The sequence below is a fragment of the Apostichopus japonicus genome, chromosome 18 (genome assembly GCF_037975245.1).
Source record: "Apostichopus japonicus isolate 1M-3 chromosome 18, ASM3797524v1, whole genome shotgun sequence".
NCBI lineage: Eukaryota > Metazoa > Echinodermata > Holothuroidea > Aspidochirotida > Stichopodidae > Apostichopus > Apostichopus japonicus.
Window position 1 is genome coordinate 6,049,712 of NC_092578.1, and position 17,255 is coordinate 6,066,966.

At 38.1% G+C, this 17,255-nt stretch overlaps 1 protein-coding gene across 3 annotated transcripts in view; it reads left to right on the plus strand.

Moving 5' to 3' along the window:
* LOC139958393 (transformation/transcription domain-associated protein-like) overlaps positions 1-17,255 on the plus strand; it is a 77,748-nt gene that overhangs the window by 20,582 nt on the left and 39,911 nt on the right. For all 3 annotated transcript variants that reach the window (XM_071955444.1, XM_071955446.1, XM_071955445.1), the window contains exons 13-36: positions 139-230; positions 1,932-2,389; positions 2,723-2,791; positions 3,045-3,172; positions 3,362-3,551; positions 4,189-4,283; positions 4,850-5,015; positions 5,849-6,015; positions 6,303-6,392; positions 6,756-6,866; positions 7,282-7,368; positions 8,125-8,276; positions 8,673-8,773; positions 9,145-9,240; positions 10,343-10,521; positions 11,173-11,370; positions 11,986-12,174; positions 12,597-12,833; positions 13,122-13,218; positions 13,469-13,590; positions 14,095-14,265; positions 15,174-15,365; positions 15,875-15,994; positions 16,613-16,705. In XM_071955444.1, the coding sequence (XP_071811545.1) occupies positions 139-230; positions 1,932-2,389; positions 2,723-2,791; positions 3,045-3,172; positions 3,362-3,551; positions 4,189-4,283; positions 4,850-5,015; positions 5,849-6,015; positions 6,303-6,392; positions 6,756-6,866; positions 7,282-7,368; positions 8,125-8,276; positions 8,673-8,773; positions 9,145-9,240; positions 10,343-10,521; positions 11,173-11,370; positions 11,986-12,174; positions 12,597-12,833; positions 13,122-13,218; positions 13,469-13,590; positions 14,095-14,265; positions 15,174-15,365; positions 15,875-15,994; positions 16,613-16,705 (3,600 nt within the window). The remainder of the gene's footprint in view (positions 1-138; positions 231-1,931; positions 2,390-2,722; positions 2,792-3,044; positions 3,173-3,361; positions 3,552-4,188; positions 4,284-4,849; positions 5,016-5,848; positions 6,016-6,302; positions 6,393-6,755; positions 6,867-7,281; positions 7,369-8,124; positions 8,277-8,672; positions 8,774-9,144; positions 9,241-10,342; positions 10,522-11,172; positions 11,371-11,985; positions 12,175-12,596; positions 12,834-13,121; positions 13,219-13,468; positions 13,591-14,094; positions 14,266-15,173; positions 15,366-15,874; positions 15,995-16,612; positions 16,706-17,255) is intronic.

Genomic DNA, 17,255 nt, shown 5'->3' on the forward strand with positions numbered 1-17,255 from the left:
TGAGAAGATTCAGAGCCTATGAGGATGCTACACAAAATTCCCTGAGAGGATATTGGTATCTTATATGGACAAGTTCTCTTGCTCATTTAGTACTTCAAAAGATCTATCATGAAGCATATTGTCCTTCCACCTTTACAGGCCAGAGAAATTCTCATGCGAATGTTGGAGGTCTTTGTATTGAAGTTTCAGACTATTGCTGATAATATGCTTCCATCGTTGTTTGCAAAATGGTAAGAACGTTAAAACTAGTGTTTACACGGGTCCAAAAATCGGGAACCGGGTACCCGAGGGCCGTTACCCGTCGGGTATCCGGGTACCCGGAAAAGTTGTTTACCCTCGTGTATCACGATTATCAAGAAATTACATATTGAATGCTATAATAAATGCATTATATTCTCTACTGACACTGTTTTCATGTTCAAATACGTAGGTGTAAGATGATGTATCAAACCTTCCTCAATAATTTTTATTTGCTTTTGTTTCTTTCATTAACTTGTTAGTAAATTAATTATTTAATTATAATTAGCATTACTACTAACATCGCACTGCCGCTGCTGCTTATGCTCGCTTGTGCACGTCTATTGGATCAAACCATATAAATATCCAATGTAGCTCTTAAACAGTTGTTACTACTACTTCTATCTATTATGCAGGCCCAGGGGTCGCATTAGCCGCGAGATTGTGCGATACGCGCAATTTGATCGCATTTGGAAAAAAAAAAACGATTAGTAAAAAGCCACTTGCGATTACTATTTTTTAGTTATCCCGTCTATAATCCGTAAACATCTTGTAAAATTCCTTGTCAGCCTTTCCTTCTATGAAATAAACGAATGAATAAATAATAATTTCTTTCACATGGTAGCCTAACACCACACTAAGTCAATGAAAAATCTAGCTAAGCCTAACCATCTGTTTATTTGCTGAAGTTGTGACGCAGTTATAAGACATCCATGGAATTCTTTAGTTATTGCTGTTACGTTCGACCACATGGTTGCCTAACACCACACTAAGTCAATGGGGGTAATCTAGCCTAGCCATCTGTTTATTAACTGAAATTGTGACGCAGTTATAAGATATCTATGGAAAGCTTTCGTTATTGCTGTTATCTTCGACCACTTGGTAGCCTAACAACACACTAAGTCAATGGTAAATCTGCCTAACCATCGGTTTGCAATTTTTTTTCTTTAAAACAATCACACTTCGCGTAGGATTCGAGTATTAAATTAGGAACCAGGTATTATAGTACCGCGTCGGGCGGGTACCTTCGTTATTGCTGTTATCTTTCACCACATTGTAGCCTAACACCACACTATGTCAATGGGAAATCTGCCTAACCGTTGGTTTGCCATTTTTTTTTTTTTTAAGTCACACTTTGCTTAGGATTCGGGTAATAAATTAGGAACTGGATAATGTCGCGTCGGGCGGGTACCCGGATAACCCGTGCAAACACTAGTTAAAACAATGCTTTTTTTTTTTTTTAATTTTACTATTGTGTGCACAGTGCTATCGCTTAGAGAGTACACTGGTCATTCGGTCATTTTGTGAGAGTATTTGCTAGGTTGGGTCTAAAGGGGAAGTGTAGGTGGTAAGATTTGATGGTAATGTTTGCACCATGGGTTCAAGAAAATCGATGGTGAACTGTAAGAACACCTACCCACTTTGTCCATTAGTGGTGTGGTTTGTTTCCAACCCTTGACATTCTTGATGAGTTTTTATTTTGGGCACCTTTTTTGTTGGTGTCAGAATCTTCTTTAAATCTGATGAGCTGTTTAACCTTGATAATTTGTAACTGCCATTTTAAACAGCTTGGTACATTTCATGACAAGTCCATTGGTTTTTCCATTTGCAGTTGTGTTTGTAAAACTTAACCTTTTTATGTCAGTTCTATGACTTTTTGTAACTTTTTTCCTTCAAATTTTATCCTATAACAGCCGGCATACAGACGGCCAAGAGAAGACATCCATGCCACCTCCTCCAACACCCTCGCATGGACAGCGACCACCGCCTCTCAACCTCCAGGCAGCTCAAGCAGCCTCTGGTGCCTCTACAGGACCTCAAACCCCAGGAACCCCTACAAGACCCCCTGCTACGCCTCCAGCGGTACCAGGCACACCCACTTCCACAGCATCCTCTGAGACACCTCAGACACCGTCTCGCACCGCAGCTGCTCCCTCAACGCCCTCCACCCCGGGGAGCTCGACTCACCCCCTCCTGGTTGCAAAGCTCCGTTTAGAGCAGCCAGCCGAGGAGAAACCAAAGATGTACGTACCGTCGGGGTCTGGTCATTACGGTACCTGTACAGTATCTGACTGTAGGAGTCTGGTCAAGACAGTTGTCTGTGGCGTTAAAACCATAACATGGGGAATCAGCTCGTGTAAAGGCACCGGAGGTGAGTTATTCTCTGTTGGTGTTTTACTCCTTACTGTCATTGCCTAAGTTTCAATGATCCCAACCTTTTCATCTTTTGTGTATGTTTTATGTCACTTTGATTAAGACTCTATACATCAAACACACAGAAGTCATGTGTATGTGTGTGTGTGTGTGTGTGTTTGGTAATGTAATCAAAATCAGCATGACTGTAGAATGTTATAGATAGATAGTAAATGACCCATCAATTAATTACTTTTCACTGTCTCTTATAGTGATCCCTCAAATCAGATTGTTAAGTAGATGTGATTAACCATAGCCAATCAATTTCTTTTTCACTCTCTCTCTGTAACAGCGGGTCAACAGGCTGTGAAGCAACTCCACCCTCGAGAGACTATGGTGTTTATCAAGCTGGTGAAGCATAGTGAGTTAACTGTGTTATGTCACTCTTGAATTCTATGCGTAATGTAGTCAATATCTCTCTTAAAACCTGTCTGGTTTTCAACTTGATTAATTAAGCAACTTTGAAACTATTACCAATAACTTTAGGGATGTACCATTTGTTTGCAAGGGCAGGATTCGTTTGTTATTTTTATTTATTTATTCATTGTTTTATTTGGAAGAAAGCACTCATGCCTGAATAAGACTAACTTTTACTTTGTTTTATTGTTGTGTAGCATTGAGGGCACTGGACATCTACCAGATCCAAGTGGCCTCCACCGGTCAGATGTCGATCCGACCACCAAACATGCAGAGCGTTAGACTGAAGGAAGAGAAAGAGGTCTTGGAACATTTTGCTAGTTTGGTAAGAATTACCAAATATCTCTCACATGTGTGCTTTTTTTCCTCATTTTTGTGTGTGTATAATGTGCACAGGACAGAATATTTCTTGCAAAGCTATTATCTTATTCACATACCATTCTGTAGTGTTTCATGTGTAAACTCCAAGAATTTTTTTTTGTGATCAAGTTTCTTTCATTTTGCTAATGCACAGTTCACAAAGATGCACTCCCTTACATTCCGTGAGATCTTCCAGACCACCATCGACCACATGGTGGAGAGTATCTACCGAAACTACGCCCTCCAGATCATAGCCAACTCATTTCTGGCCAACGTAGCTACCTCCGCGACCTTTGCAACCATCCTGGTTGAGTACCTATTAGAGAGAATGGAGGAAATGGGCAGTACGTATTACATAATCAATATTTCTATTAGGGAACGTGCTTTGTCTTTTTTATATTTTATCTTGTGTCTAGAGAAATATATCGAAAACCATTTTATGCTAAGCTGAAATTCTAAGTGACTACAAAAACTGCCACTGTAGAAGTAATCTTTTTTGACGATAATTTTCCATGTATTACTTTCCTTTGGATGGCTTGCAAAATGTTGGTATTAAGCCATTTAAATTGGAATTCCTTGAGCAAAGAATGAAGTATGAGTTGCAGTTTAAGTAAATCAAGGTAAAATTTTGGAAATTATATTGAAGGAACTTTCCTGTAAGGTTATTTCTATGCCGAAATGCTAATCGTGTGAAGATTTTAATATAAACCGTAGGTAGGATAATATTTTGTGTGGGGGGGGCAAGTATGCAAATTAGCTGTTAGAGTGTTCATGGAGGATTGCATTTCTAATTTTCTAATTGGAATTAAGTACTATAAGCAAAATGTTATGAAATTTGTGAAATAATTTATTTATTTGTTATTTATAAGTTTTAATCGCAAGCTCAGCAAGATGAAACGCAGCAAAACAGACACAAACACACACGCAGACACAAATAAATGAGAGTTAGTTAATTATTTTGGACACTTTCTCAATTTACAGCCAACCAAGAGAGATCTAACCTGTACCTCAAACTTTTCAAGTTGGTCTTTGGGTCAGTATCACTATTTGCAGCAGAGAATGAACAGATGCTAAAGGTAAGCTTTGATGTATAGCACCTCTCAGGGAGCAGCTCAATATGTGACATCTTCTCCCATCTCCTTGCTCCTTCTGCTGCCACTTTATCCTTTTACCCCTCCCATTTACCCCTCCCATTTACCCATCCCATGTACCCCTTTCCTCTTTATAAATTGGATCATCTTTGCCAAAGATGGAAGTAACATTTTTATATATATTAATATATATTTAATACTATAAGCAAAAATTCTACTGCCAAGTATTGCTGACGAGGTCCCAGGGGGACCGAAAATTCCAAATGTATTTCCTAAAACATTACTCCTTATTTTTCATATCTTATTTCTCTGGTTTTCTCTATTTATATTTGATATATATCTCTCTATATTTTTAAGATTTTTTCCTTACTCCTTCTAGAATTGTAATTTTGTTGGTATCATTGTATTTTGAAAGGGTAACAAGTATGAATTTTTTCCAAAATATGATTTTTTAGATTTGGAACCTAGTGGATATCACTAAAAATGAAAGCCTTACTTAAAGATAAATATATCAAGCTAACTTTTGAATATATATTGATTTTTCAAAACAGCCCCACCTTCACAAAATTGTCAATTCGTCGATGGAGTTGGCCACAACAGCGAAAGAACCGTACAACTACTTCCTCCTACTGAGGGCGCTGTTTAGATCAATCGGGGGTGGCAGTCACGATCTGCTTTACCAGGAGTTTCTACCTCTGTTGCCGAATCTTTTACAAGGTCTGTTGTAAAAGTGGTCGAGTTTGACTGCTGTGTTTGTCGACGACCAGTGTTGAAATAAATGTTCTTCATATCTTATCAGTTTATAAGACAAATAATCGCTCCATTTCTAAAAGGTGATCTATATGACCATAAAATATGCTTGAGAGTGAAATATTTCTCCTGTGCACAATGATTTGGAATGAAGCAGTGTAGATTCTCAAAATCTGAGATCATTTTTTTTTAATGCCACACGCTTATCAATCATAAATGGGTTAAAATTGTAAATAAAAATTGTAAATTGTGGGAGCGTGGTGGCCAATTGGCTAAGGCGTGGGACTCGTGATCCAAGGATTGCTGGTTCCATTCATGCCTAGTTCATTGCGTTGTGTCCTTGGGCAAGATGCTTTATCTCACTTGCCTCTCTCCACCCAGGGGTTAAATGGGTACCTGTGAGGTAACTTGTCATTGGGCGCAGTATATAACTGCTGCCGAGGGATTGTCTCTGGAGGGATTGTCTCTGGGACAGGTTATCATTGACCAGGGGTAAAATAACGTCTGTAAAGCGCTTTGAGACCTATCGCTGGTATAAAGCGCTATATAAATCGAACATTATTATTATTATTATAAATAGCCAAACAGCTCAATGAAAAGAACAGGTCTTCATTTTGCAGCCTTTCAAGATTGTGTTATCTCTACAGTGCTATTAAACAACATATCTTGTTTTGCCTTCTCAATAGCATAATTGGTGCAGGTTTGAAGATGAGACAGAAATCCTTAAATCCTATGAAAATTAAGAAGATGGTAGTATATTTGGGAAAGAAGTGATGATTGTAATATTTTGATATTTTCAGGTCTAAATCAATTGCAAAGTGGTCTTCATAAACAGCACATGAAAGACTTGTTTGTTGAACTGTGTTTGACGGTGCCTGTTCGATTGAGTTCCCTTCTGCCCTACCTGCCCATGTTGATGGATCCATTGGTGTCGGCACTTAATGGATCCCACATTCTGGTCAGTCAGGTAAGTCATTCTGTTAACCCTTTTAGATTATTATGATTATTTTGTCTCAGTTCTTGAGCTATTATTAAGACTTTTTGTGCCATGTTTTGATGTTTGTGTTTATTCATTCATTTATGTCTGTCTGTCTGTCTGCGAGTGTTTTTTCTTGTCTTTTGTAACAAGTAAGACTTTCTTGCGTATTACGTGATTAAATGGTTCTATTACTATAAAGATTTTATTTTAATAGTAATTGCCAGTCTAACCTATTGGTTCACCTTCATTATGTTAAATTATCTGTTTGACTTTAGGGTTTGAGAACCCTGGAACTCTGCGTGGATAATCTACAACCAGATTTCCTGTATGAGCACATTCAACCAGTCAGAGCTGACCTCATGCAGGTAGGTAGCTTGCAGTTACCTTCTGCTGAATACCTCATTTCAGAGGTTACTTTTAATCCAGGCCTGTTGTCATTCCATTTATGTCATTTTCTGTGTTCAAACTACCGAGGTGAGGTTTTCCAAGATGGCAGTTTTGCTGTGTCTTAATGTTTGTTTCTCAAAGATAAAAAGTATTTTACCCCTCGTTATGTTTTGTATTATTTCTAATTTATGATCCTTATAATAGTCTTTGTGTAATGGTAGTGCATCGGAGTGGGTATTCTCCAAAATGAGAAATGTGTGACTGAACTTCTGTTACATCTGTTACAAAGTAAACATGTCTATCGGCAACAAACTGGAGGTATCCTTTTTCTCCCTGCACAGGCTCTATGGCGCACACTCAGAGATCGTAACGACCAGGTAGCTCACGTAGCATTCAGAGTCCTGGGCAAACTGGGAGGTGGAAACCGTAAAATGCTCAAGGAACCACAGAGGGTAAGGATAGTTTTAATCATTGTGAATCAAATCTTTTCCTCCCCTTTGTTTTATTCAGAACAGACAATTTGTAATATTTTAAGGAAAATATTTTTGCACAATTCTTTCATGTTTTGGAAGAAGTAAGGGAGGTCCATGCAGCTTTGTTATTATCAATATCGAGAGATAGTTTCCCACTGTTATTGGACAGTAATCCTGTCTTGGCCAAATCATTACATTGTATCTTTGGGCAAGACACTTTCAGGATTTTGCCTCTCTTCGCAGAGGTGTATAATGGGGACCTGGCAGGTAACTTCATGTACACTATGTGGAATAACATCAGAGTAACTTGTTATTAAGGAATTGTTGTCTTAAATGCTTGTCTTCTCCAGAAAAGTTTTCAGACTGGCCCCCTTTTTTTTTTTCATTTTCATAGCTTATTTACAAGGCAGAGGACAACCAAGGGCCTTGCATACCGATCTACTTTGCAGAGAAGGGGCCGATTCATTTACCCGTGGTGAAGGTGAGACACTATTCTTCTTCAACATGAAACCTTTCTGGTTTTAAACCCCAAACAAAATTGTAATAAAAACAAACAAAATAAAATAAAACTTAGCAAACTACTTATCCACTAGAGAGCATGTGTAGGAGAATGTGTAAAGGTAAGTTATCCTGCTAGGATCGAAACGTCAGGCCAACTAACTTTTTACACAGAAAACAAACAGGCAAACAGTTGAGAAATATTGGTACAATAAAGGAAAATGAAAGGACCCACACTGACTTAATGTAGGAAAAAGACACATTAACTGGCATTAAGGTGTATTAACATGATTTCTATCGGCTTTAAGCGAGTAAGAGAAGAATGAATCCAAGCTGTTTAGAATAAAGGTGGGAAAGAAAAAATTTGCTGTTGAGGATGTAAATGCCCCATCTATTTGTTGATCCTGGATCCTGGATTCTGGAATTTGTTGAACATATGAAAGAAAGAAAAAGAACATAAAAGTTTTGTTTTGAAGTGTACGAGTAAAGTATTTAGACAGATCTTGTGTAGAAAGGACAAAGTTTAGTATTGTAAATTTATACTACTTATGTGTTGGCAGGAACAGTTAACAAGTTTGCAATGCTATTCTTACCAATTTGAATTCAAAACATTGTGTAACTTAAAACTGCATTTCTCTAACATTATGTTGTTATGACAGTAGTTTACATGCATTATGGTATGGCAAAGTACTCTATTCTAACCTTTCTTATAATAAAAACTGTAAATGTCTTTCTTTAGGTCATAGAGACTGCCTTGAACAAGCTCAAATCTCCAGCCACCGAAGGTTTCTACAGACGACAAGCCTGGGAGGTGGTACGTCACTTCATCATAGGAATGATCGACCTCACTGATGACATGAAGGCTGTCCATCAACTCTTCCAGAACCACGGGTGAGCTCTCTACCTGGATGTGAAGGGAGGTGGTATCAGGTGTGAGGGGGGGGGTGGGAGGTGCTTGTGTACAGGGGAAGTGTTTTTAGTATCTGAATGCTGTTAATCGTAACAAAGTTTGGTTGTAGAACAGATGACATAAATGAATGCTGGGACAGAATGGATTTGAGGTTTCACTATTAATAAAGATAACTGGAGATAATAATTGTCAGTGACATTATGAGCAGCTCTGCTGCATGCCAGCTTCTTTCTTCCAGCATCAAGACTGACAAACTTTCATGAAGAGTAAGCTGTCCTTGTTCTTGTTTTAGGATTATATCATCTATGTGATGGGTTAAAGTAATCAAAATTAAATGCTAACAGATGCTGTCTTGACATTCTTTCTTCCAACGTCAGCTTCAAGAGTGGTGACATCATGCGCAACCTCTCTGTAAGTTACAAGTGTTCCGATAGTCTGTCAAGGACTAGTGCCCAGCAAGCTCTGACAGCCATGATAGGTAAGAATTGAATACTTTAATCAAGCTTCTAAGGTACAAATTTTGCTTAGACATTGAACAAGTTTTTCACAGTAATTTCTACATTTGTCATCTGTATTATTTTTGAATGCTGCTTTCTCAAAATAATAGCATTAAATTAAGTTTTTGGACCTTTCGTGTTCTTGGAGGAATCACACTTTTTTTGATTGTCTTCATTAAATTAAATGACTCTAAAGCTCATGAAAATGCAGTCATTTAGTATTTACTTGTTTTCTTTCTGCTTTAAAAATAATTTTGAGCAATATTGAATTGTCTGGTACGTTATGACAAATAGCTACTTGTAGAAATTTCAAGTCATAACAATGGCTGTTTTTCATTCTTTGCTCTTGCAGTTGCCGCTACCATCAAAGACTTGAGGAGCCACTCGTTGCCATTTATGTTAAACATTGTGAGGCATTTCACTCTGGTGACAGTAGCACAGCAAGCAGGTAATTCTTTAGCTTTTTTGGTTTGTTTAACCACCTGAAATTTTGTGGTCAAAATGTGACCAAAAAAAGATGTTGTGTCTGTCATGTTATGTTATGGTATACAAATAATGAATGGTTATGAGTGCAATAGTGCAAATATTTCATGAGTTGAAAGATGGAATGTTCCATTCAACGAGGCGCAGCCAAGTTGAATGGAACAAATTACATCTTTCAACGAATGAAATATTTGCACTATTGCACGAATGGAAACCATCCATTATTTGTTTTATACAACATATTATATTAAGATGGGTAAAATGCACTCATGCAACAGATTGTTTTGAACAGACAGGTTTCTCTGCTCTCTTACCATTGAAAAAAGTGCTATCAAAAAAGTATAACCAATGGTTCTATTTCATAGAGTGGAATAGAGCGGATTTTGCATGCAATCGACGAGCAATTGACCAATCAAATGGCTGGAATGTAATTAGGTGTTGTATAATATGTTATGCTACGTGATGCTGTGTAATGTTATGTGCTACTTTAACTATTTGAAGTTTCTATGGGCAGCAAGCTGGTGCCCAAAAAGAACACAAAATACCACCTTTTATAATTTGCATCACCTTTGAGAAGGAATTCCTCTCTCAAATCATACTTTAGTCCAGACTCTTTTATTGTGATCATAATTGTTCTAAGTTACAGAAATTTTTCCTTCATAGTGAATACACCACCTTTAACCGTTATATTGTGATCTATCTTACAACAAGGGCCTACACTTGTGTAGGTTCGTTTTTCAAGATGCTTCAATCTACAGGTTAAAAAACTTCATCTGAATCTAAATCTTCTCTTGAAAATGCTGTAGTTCTTCTTTTAAAAGGTTCACAATAGTTTTTTTTTTTTAAATTGTTTCCATTTTAATATTCATTCAAATAGTTCAATGTGTCAGAAAGCTAGTAAGTTTTATAATATACAATAGACATTGCACTGTTTCATCATAACATACCTTGACACAAGTGCAAAGTTCACCAATGAGTATATCCTTGGTTTCTAACCTTTCTGTCGTCAGATGTAGCATGTCTGCAGTTAATAAGAATCATTGCGTTATCTCCTTCAAATATTCCAGGTCCTCTTCCAATGTGTCACAAGAACATCAGCGGCAGCCGCGGTCTGGACCCGCACGTTTTGATCGACGCTATCGCTACATGCATGGCCCACGAAGAGAAGGAGCTCTGTAAACCCGGCCAGGTGGCACTGAACGTCATCCTGGATACAGCTGCGGCCATATTGGGCAGTAAATACAGGGTGAGTTTGTTGGAGGTTGAGATCTTTTCACTTTTGTGGAGCGATTTCCCTGTTTCCTCATCAGACATGAGCTTTTTCCGCGAATTCGCGGAATAGCCGTGATTTCTTTTCTACCTTATGGACAAAAACTATTATCCTAACACACTGTAGCATATGCAAACTGGAGCCTATACCGCAATTCTTGCAAAGTTCTGTGATTTTTCTTTTACCACAGGCTCATAGTTCATTAAAGTTATGAAGACCTATAATTTGCCATCAGACTGGATCGTTAACGAAGTTTACAAAAATGAACAAAAACAAAACCAACGTTACAAATGCAGAAATCACAATACTTGTAAATTGCATCTTGACAAAAAGAAAAACAACAAATTTGTAGTTTCTTTTCTCAGTGTGTCCCTATCCTGATCTCCTTTCAAATCATATGAAAATATACATTACAACAATAGCAAACCTTGAAAAGGACAACTTTGTTGATAATCATGAAGCAATAAGGTCTTTTCAAAACAATATCAACAACAACAAAGTTTGTATGATATAATTTTATTTGACCTTTTTTTCTATAATATTGTTTTGTATGACAATATTTCTATAACATTGTTAAATTTGAACAATATTTCTATAATATTGTTTCATTCCCTGGACATTCGACAGGCATGTCAGCTACCCATCTTTGAGTACGTCTCGGAGAGGATGTGCAGCTGCTGCTACGAGCGTGCCTGGTACGCCAAGCTGGGAGGATGCTGCGCCATCAAGATCATGATGGAGAAGATGGACCTCTGTTGGGTCCTCAGTCATCTTTACCAGTTCCTCAAGGCTCTTCTCTTTGTCATGCTCGACCTGACGGGGGAGGTGAGTATCTTCACTCGCGCTGGCGCAAAAAAACATCCAATGATGATGATAATTCATTGACAACCTCCCAGGGCACTTTGCTACCAGAAACCAGTAATCCTTCCCACCACCACCATTATCACCATCTTCAGTCCCACCACGACTGCTGGCTCTGACCTTTCTGGGGAAAAGGGAAGACTCTTTTGGTTCCGTATTCATATTTCATGAACATGGTCCCATCTAAATATTGCATCAATAATAATAATAATAATATTTGATTTTTATATAGCGCTTTACACCAGCGATAGGTCTCAAAGTACTTTACAGACGTTATATTACCCCTGGTCAATGACAACCTGTCCCAGAGACAATCCCTCCTGTCGACAGCAGTTATATACTGCGCCCAATGACAAGTTACCTCACAGGTACCCATTTAACTCCAGGGTGGAGAGAGGCAAGTGAGATAAAGCATCTTGCCTAAGGACACAACGTAATAAACTAGGCAATCCTTACCAGCAATCCTTGGATCACAAGTCCAACGCCTTAGCCAATTGGCCACCACGCTCTCTCAATGCATACGGTGTTAGATCCTCCTTGATTGTCATACCTGCTTCTTTCTGGTTTTTTTGGCAATAGGTTTCAAGTGGAGCGCTCGACATGGCCAAGTCTAACCTGGCTAGTCTCCTGAAGATCTGCGCCAAGGAGATCGATGCCAAGGATGCTGCAAACCCTCGACTGGTGACGGCACGACAGAGAGCCTTCCACGATGTCACCAGAGAGCTTGTCAAGGAGGTCACGTCACCAAATCAGACCGTCAGGGAACAGGTGGGTGTGGATACTAGTCAAGATGGGTGTGGATGCTAGTCCGGAGGTGGGAGGGGGGAGGGGCAGGGGAGACAGGCATAAATTTGTGAAGTTAGAGTGATACAGGATAACTTCACCATGTTTTCTTCTGCTCACTGCCACATGCATTAATATGCAATCTTTAATATGCAAGCTTTCAATATGCTAATCTTAGTCTGACAGATATTAAATTGATTTCCAGCTGTGGTATAAGAGTCACATCCTTTTGTTCCATGACTTCCATCCAAGGCAATGCGTTCATTGCAATCACCATGTTTTCTTCTGCTCACTCCCACAAGCATTAAAATATGTAATCTTTAATATGCCAACTAATCTTAGTCAGACAGACATTAAATTGATATCCAGCAGTAGTATTAAAGTCACATTTTTTTGTTCCATCCCAGGCAATGCACTCCTTGCAATCGTTGGCTACGCTGACCGGTAAGACAGTGACAGATATTATGCAGCCCCACAAAGAGGTGTTGGCCGACATGATCCCGCCCAAGAAGCACCTGCTGAGGCACCAGCCGGCCAATGCCCAGAGAGGGCTGATGGACAGTAACACATTCTGCACCACACTGGAGCCTCGACTCTTTAAGATGAACCTACAGATACCCGAACACAAGGTCTTCTTCATGGAGGTAACTTGAATTATTTATCTGCTCTTCAATAATCACTCGCAAGAGACTGATTGTTTATTACCAGATTTTTTTTGGCCATATCAGTCATGGTATAACTGACCATATTTCTTTGTAAAATAAAAATGTGTAAGATAGTTGACGAGTTTCCTTGTGGTAATGTGGTAGTTGCTGCTCTCTGCTATCTGAACAGAACACAGTTTAATCATTGTCTAACATCTAACATAATATTTTTTGTGCAAAATTCATGTAAGAGTTCGACAAGTAGTGATTCTTGTATTTTTCCTGTAGTTGATGAATCTCTGTGAGCTGGACGATGCCATGTTGGTCAAGTTGCCCTGTTACAAGTCCGTCCCATCTCTGGTGCCTTTGCGAGTCAGCGCCCTCAGTGAGTACATTACTTACGACATTCAGTCGTAGCGAACCTCGGCCGAATTATCCTTGCGGCGTTAAATACTTTTATTGCGATTTGTACTTTTGGGGGTGTGTAACTGATATTGAGCATGTGAAATATTATTTATATTTTCATTTTGAAATTTTATTAAAGACTTTAAAGACTTTTTTAAGCATTTGAAATAATTATGATATGATTGAAAACATTATTTCAATTTTATCTTGTACTATTTGTAAAAAAACAGAAGCCTTAGCTGCTTGTCACTACATCCCTGAAGCTAGAGAGAGGATCTTCAAAGTCCTCTATACGGCTCTTAACTCAACACAGTCAGAGCTGCAGGAAGCAGGAGCAGAGGCTATGAAGAAGGTGCGTCTATGCTTTAAATCAGGGGTATCGAGAGTTAGGTTAGAGGTCAAATATGTCACCAGACTTCCCTTTTCGAAGTCTTCATCATTTTCTTAAATATATGATAAAAATTTGAGAATATATGATTCTTTTCACATATTTCCCATATATATATATAGTAAAAATTTGGATTAATGGACTTTTTGTGAGATTTTCATTCTGAATTATCTGGACCGGAGATCCAACCATTGAAAGTTATGTCATACTGTGAAAGGCACATTCATGGTCACTACAGTGAAAGAGTGGTATAAGAGATGTTGTAAAAGATATATCATTTAGAAAAATATTTTGATACGTGCATGTTTGAGCTTACCTTTGAGTTGGAAAAAAAGACTTGACTTTGCTGAAAGAGTCTTTTTTTTGGAGGGGGGGGGGAGGAATCTAAACCAAAATCTATGTTTTTTCTTTGCTTATCTACTCGATGACAAAAAATGATGACCTTTTTTCAAAATATTTCTTTATCAGTTTATTGCGGGCCATCCAGTGGAGAAGGATCTTATTCATACTAATGTGAGGCCGTTGCTCCTGAAGTTAGGAGACCATCGTAGTCTCACCCTAAACATAATCCAGCGATTACACAGTCTCACAGAACTCTTTCCAGATGCCTTTAGTGAGAAACTGTGTGAACAGATGCTGGTAAGTTTAAGATTCATGATATTTGCTGCTGCATTAGCATAGAAAAAAAAATGATAATGTGTAAAATCTTACAGACATCTTATTCAAATGCACTTTTGTGAGAAGCTGTATGAAAAATATGCTGTCAAGTGTCTAGAACAAGGTTTTATAACATATTCAGACTGGAACAGACTATGTAACTGAACACACTCTTGTGAGTGAGTCGTTTTTTGTGCCATTTTGTAAGAAACTTTATGAACTGATGCTGTTTAGTTGTAGGAGTTGTTTCAAGTACAGGCTGTAACTGGACACACCTGAAAGCTTCTGGATTTACAAAGCTTTTTTTCATTCTTCTTAAGTTTTTGCAAGAAATTATGGGAAAAAATGCTACTAAGACTAGGAGGTATAATACATGTATAATGTCAGACACATGCAGACTGATAACTGTAGAATGTACATTGCTCTTGATTAAAATTACAATGTACACCTGGGTTGGGCAACCTACGGCCAGCGGGCCACATGCGGCCCGTGAGATGTCTCAAGAAAATGAAAAAAATCAATCTAGTTTACATCATCACAAAAAAACGATTTAGCTGCTTAGAATTTATCGGCACTAATGGTGCTGTCAGGTAGGCCTATTATCCCCATTAATTATCAACTGTTTATGTATTGACATTATGTTTTTGTGAATACAGATTAAGTACTAACACCTATTGCTTGAAAGTCCTCAGAATCAAAGGTTTGATATCAACAGCAGGTCGTTGGTTAGGTGCGTCCCAGTAAATTTTTCACTCCGTATATCTGACCCATTCATTTAAGAAGGTTGCCCACCCCTGATGTACACAATGGGATGCATTGTCAAATTTGAACGATATTTTTGGGCAGTAGGCTTGTCTAACTTTCATCTCTTTATTACCTTCCTCTGACAGACCCATCTGAAGAAGTGGATGGAGGCCACCATATTGGCTCAGAAGACAAGCCAGCCCCAGAAAGCCATGGAAAACATCAAGATCTGCACAGCCATCTTGAATATATTCCACGCCATTCCAGCTGCCTCTGCCAAACAGTTGGAAAATATGATGCTACTGACCGTCCAGGCAGAGATGGCCCTCTCCATGGAGGTTAGAAAAACCCAGAGGAAGTTTTTGGGAATAAATACATTGTTGATGCTTGAAATAGTTTCAAGTTTTGCAGCATATTGCTGTTATAGCTAATCTAAGTTGCTGATATACAGTCATGTAGAATGATATTGAGTTAATTAAGAACAATAAATTAAAACATTATTTAATTACAAATATATCATAATAGGATCAAAGGTTTGTCCGTTGCACAGTTAATTTAGCCCATTGACGAGCAATAGAGGACGTTACTGCTACTAGTCTTTTGTTACTCACATTCCACCCCCCCCCCCCCCTCCATCATGCCTCTTCCTTTTTTGGGTCATCACAACATTCTCTGTACCAGATCTTACAAACCAATGGTTAATGAGAATATTTGTGATATCCTGCTACATTTAAGTCTGAACATATAGATAACTTACTATTACCCCTAAATTACTACTGATTTCTGTCAAGATGTTACCCATCTTGCATACCTGATATTCATTATTCATTTTTTCTTTCTACAACAGGCTGGAAGTCCTTTCAGGGCACCTCTGCTCAAATTCTTGCTGAGGTATCCAAAGCAAACTATCGAATACTTCATGGTCGAGGCCACTCTCAAGAAACCTCAGCTGAGCCGTTTGTTGATAGTAAGTAGTAGATAGGGACGTAGGTGTAAGTGACCACTTCAGATCACGAGCAAAGGTGCATTCTTTGGAAAAATGTGCTGTGCTTTCAAGAAACTGATTTCATATTTAACCTAGTTCCTCTACTCCATCTTGAAAAGAGAATAGTGAACTTTGAACTGGATCCCAAGTAAGATCAATGTTTTGGTGATCAAGGCTGGTTTTTGTTTAGCTGTTAATTCAGTCATTTAATTCTGTCATTCACTCTTTTCGTTTCATCTCTTTGGTCCTGACTTTAACCACTTTGTCTGTGGTTTCCCTTTCCTGCCATCTCCCCTTCCAACCCTCTTGCTAGCTTCAACACTGCCTACATGCCCTTTGATATTTCATAGCTCATCGGCCATTTTTTTAAATATTAGATATTTAGTTTCTGAAAGGACAGTATGTGCAGACTATGACAATATCACTCATGGAGGTACAGTGTGTTCTTAGTTTGATTTCAGTTTGTAGATGGTATCAAAGAAGATTGAACTCAGCTTTAGTTATGCCGCAAACAAGTTTGTAAGATCTGTTTGTAATGTGAGCAATTAGTGAGTACTGTGTATATATATATTAATGATTGTCTGTGTTCTCTCATTTCAGTACTTCTTGAAGCAGAAAGGAGCCGGACCTCTTAGGCAGGTCCTGGAGGCCAACACGCCAAAGATAATCAATTTAGCGTTTGCTAAGCCACAGGTAAATGAAATAAATGTCTACAATACTGAAAAAGAAAAGAAAAAAAATAACCTAAACCAGGAGTCCAACAAGTGGAGAGCTCAGGATAATTGTGTCATGTGCTGTATAAAATTCAAGTGCTAATTTGGTGATCGTATCTAATAACCAATTTTCCCATGGTTCATCCTAAGTCTTTTTGGTAACACTCAGTGTCGATGAATGCTAACCAACATGAAAGACAAAAATAAAACTTTGCCAAACAGCGAAGGGATTACAATCGGTAGGAACTGCACTGGGTAGACTGAGGAATTATACTTGGAATTAATATGCTAACTTCAAAAAAAATGATTTCTTCTTTACAAGATTGCACAGTTTTAGGCATTCTCAGTTAAATCTTGCAGTTAGAAGTAACTGAATATGATGCCAAAGTTAGTTTTGCATAACAAAGCAAATAAAAAAATAAATATATATACTACGATTTCAAATATATTTATATATATATATAAATGTATATTTGTATGTATGAATTTCATGTATGTATATATATATATATATATATATGTATAGTATT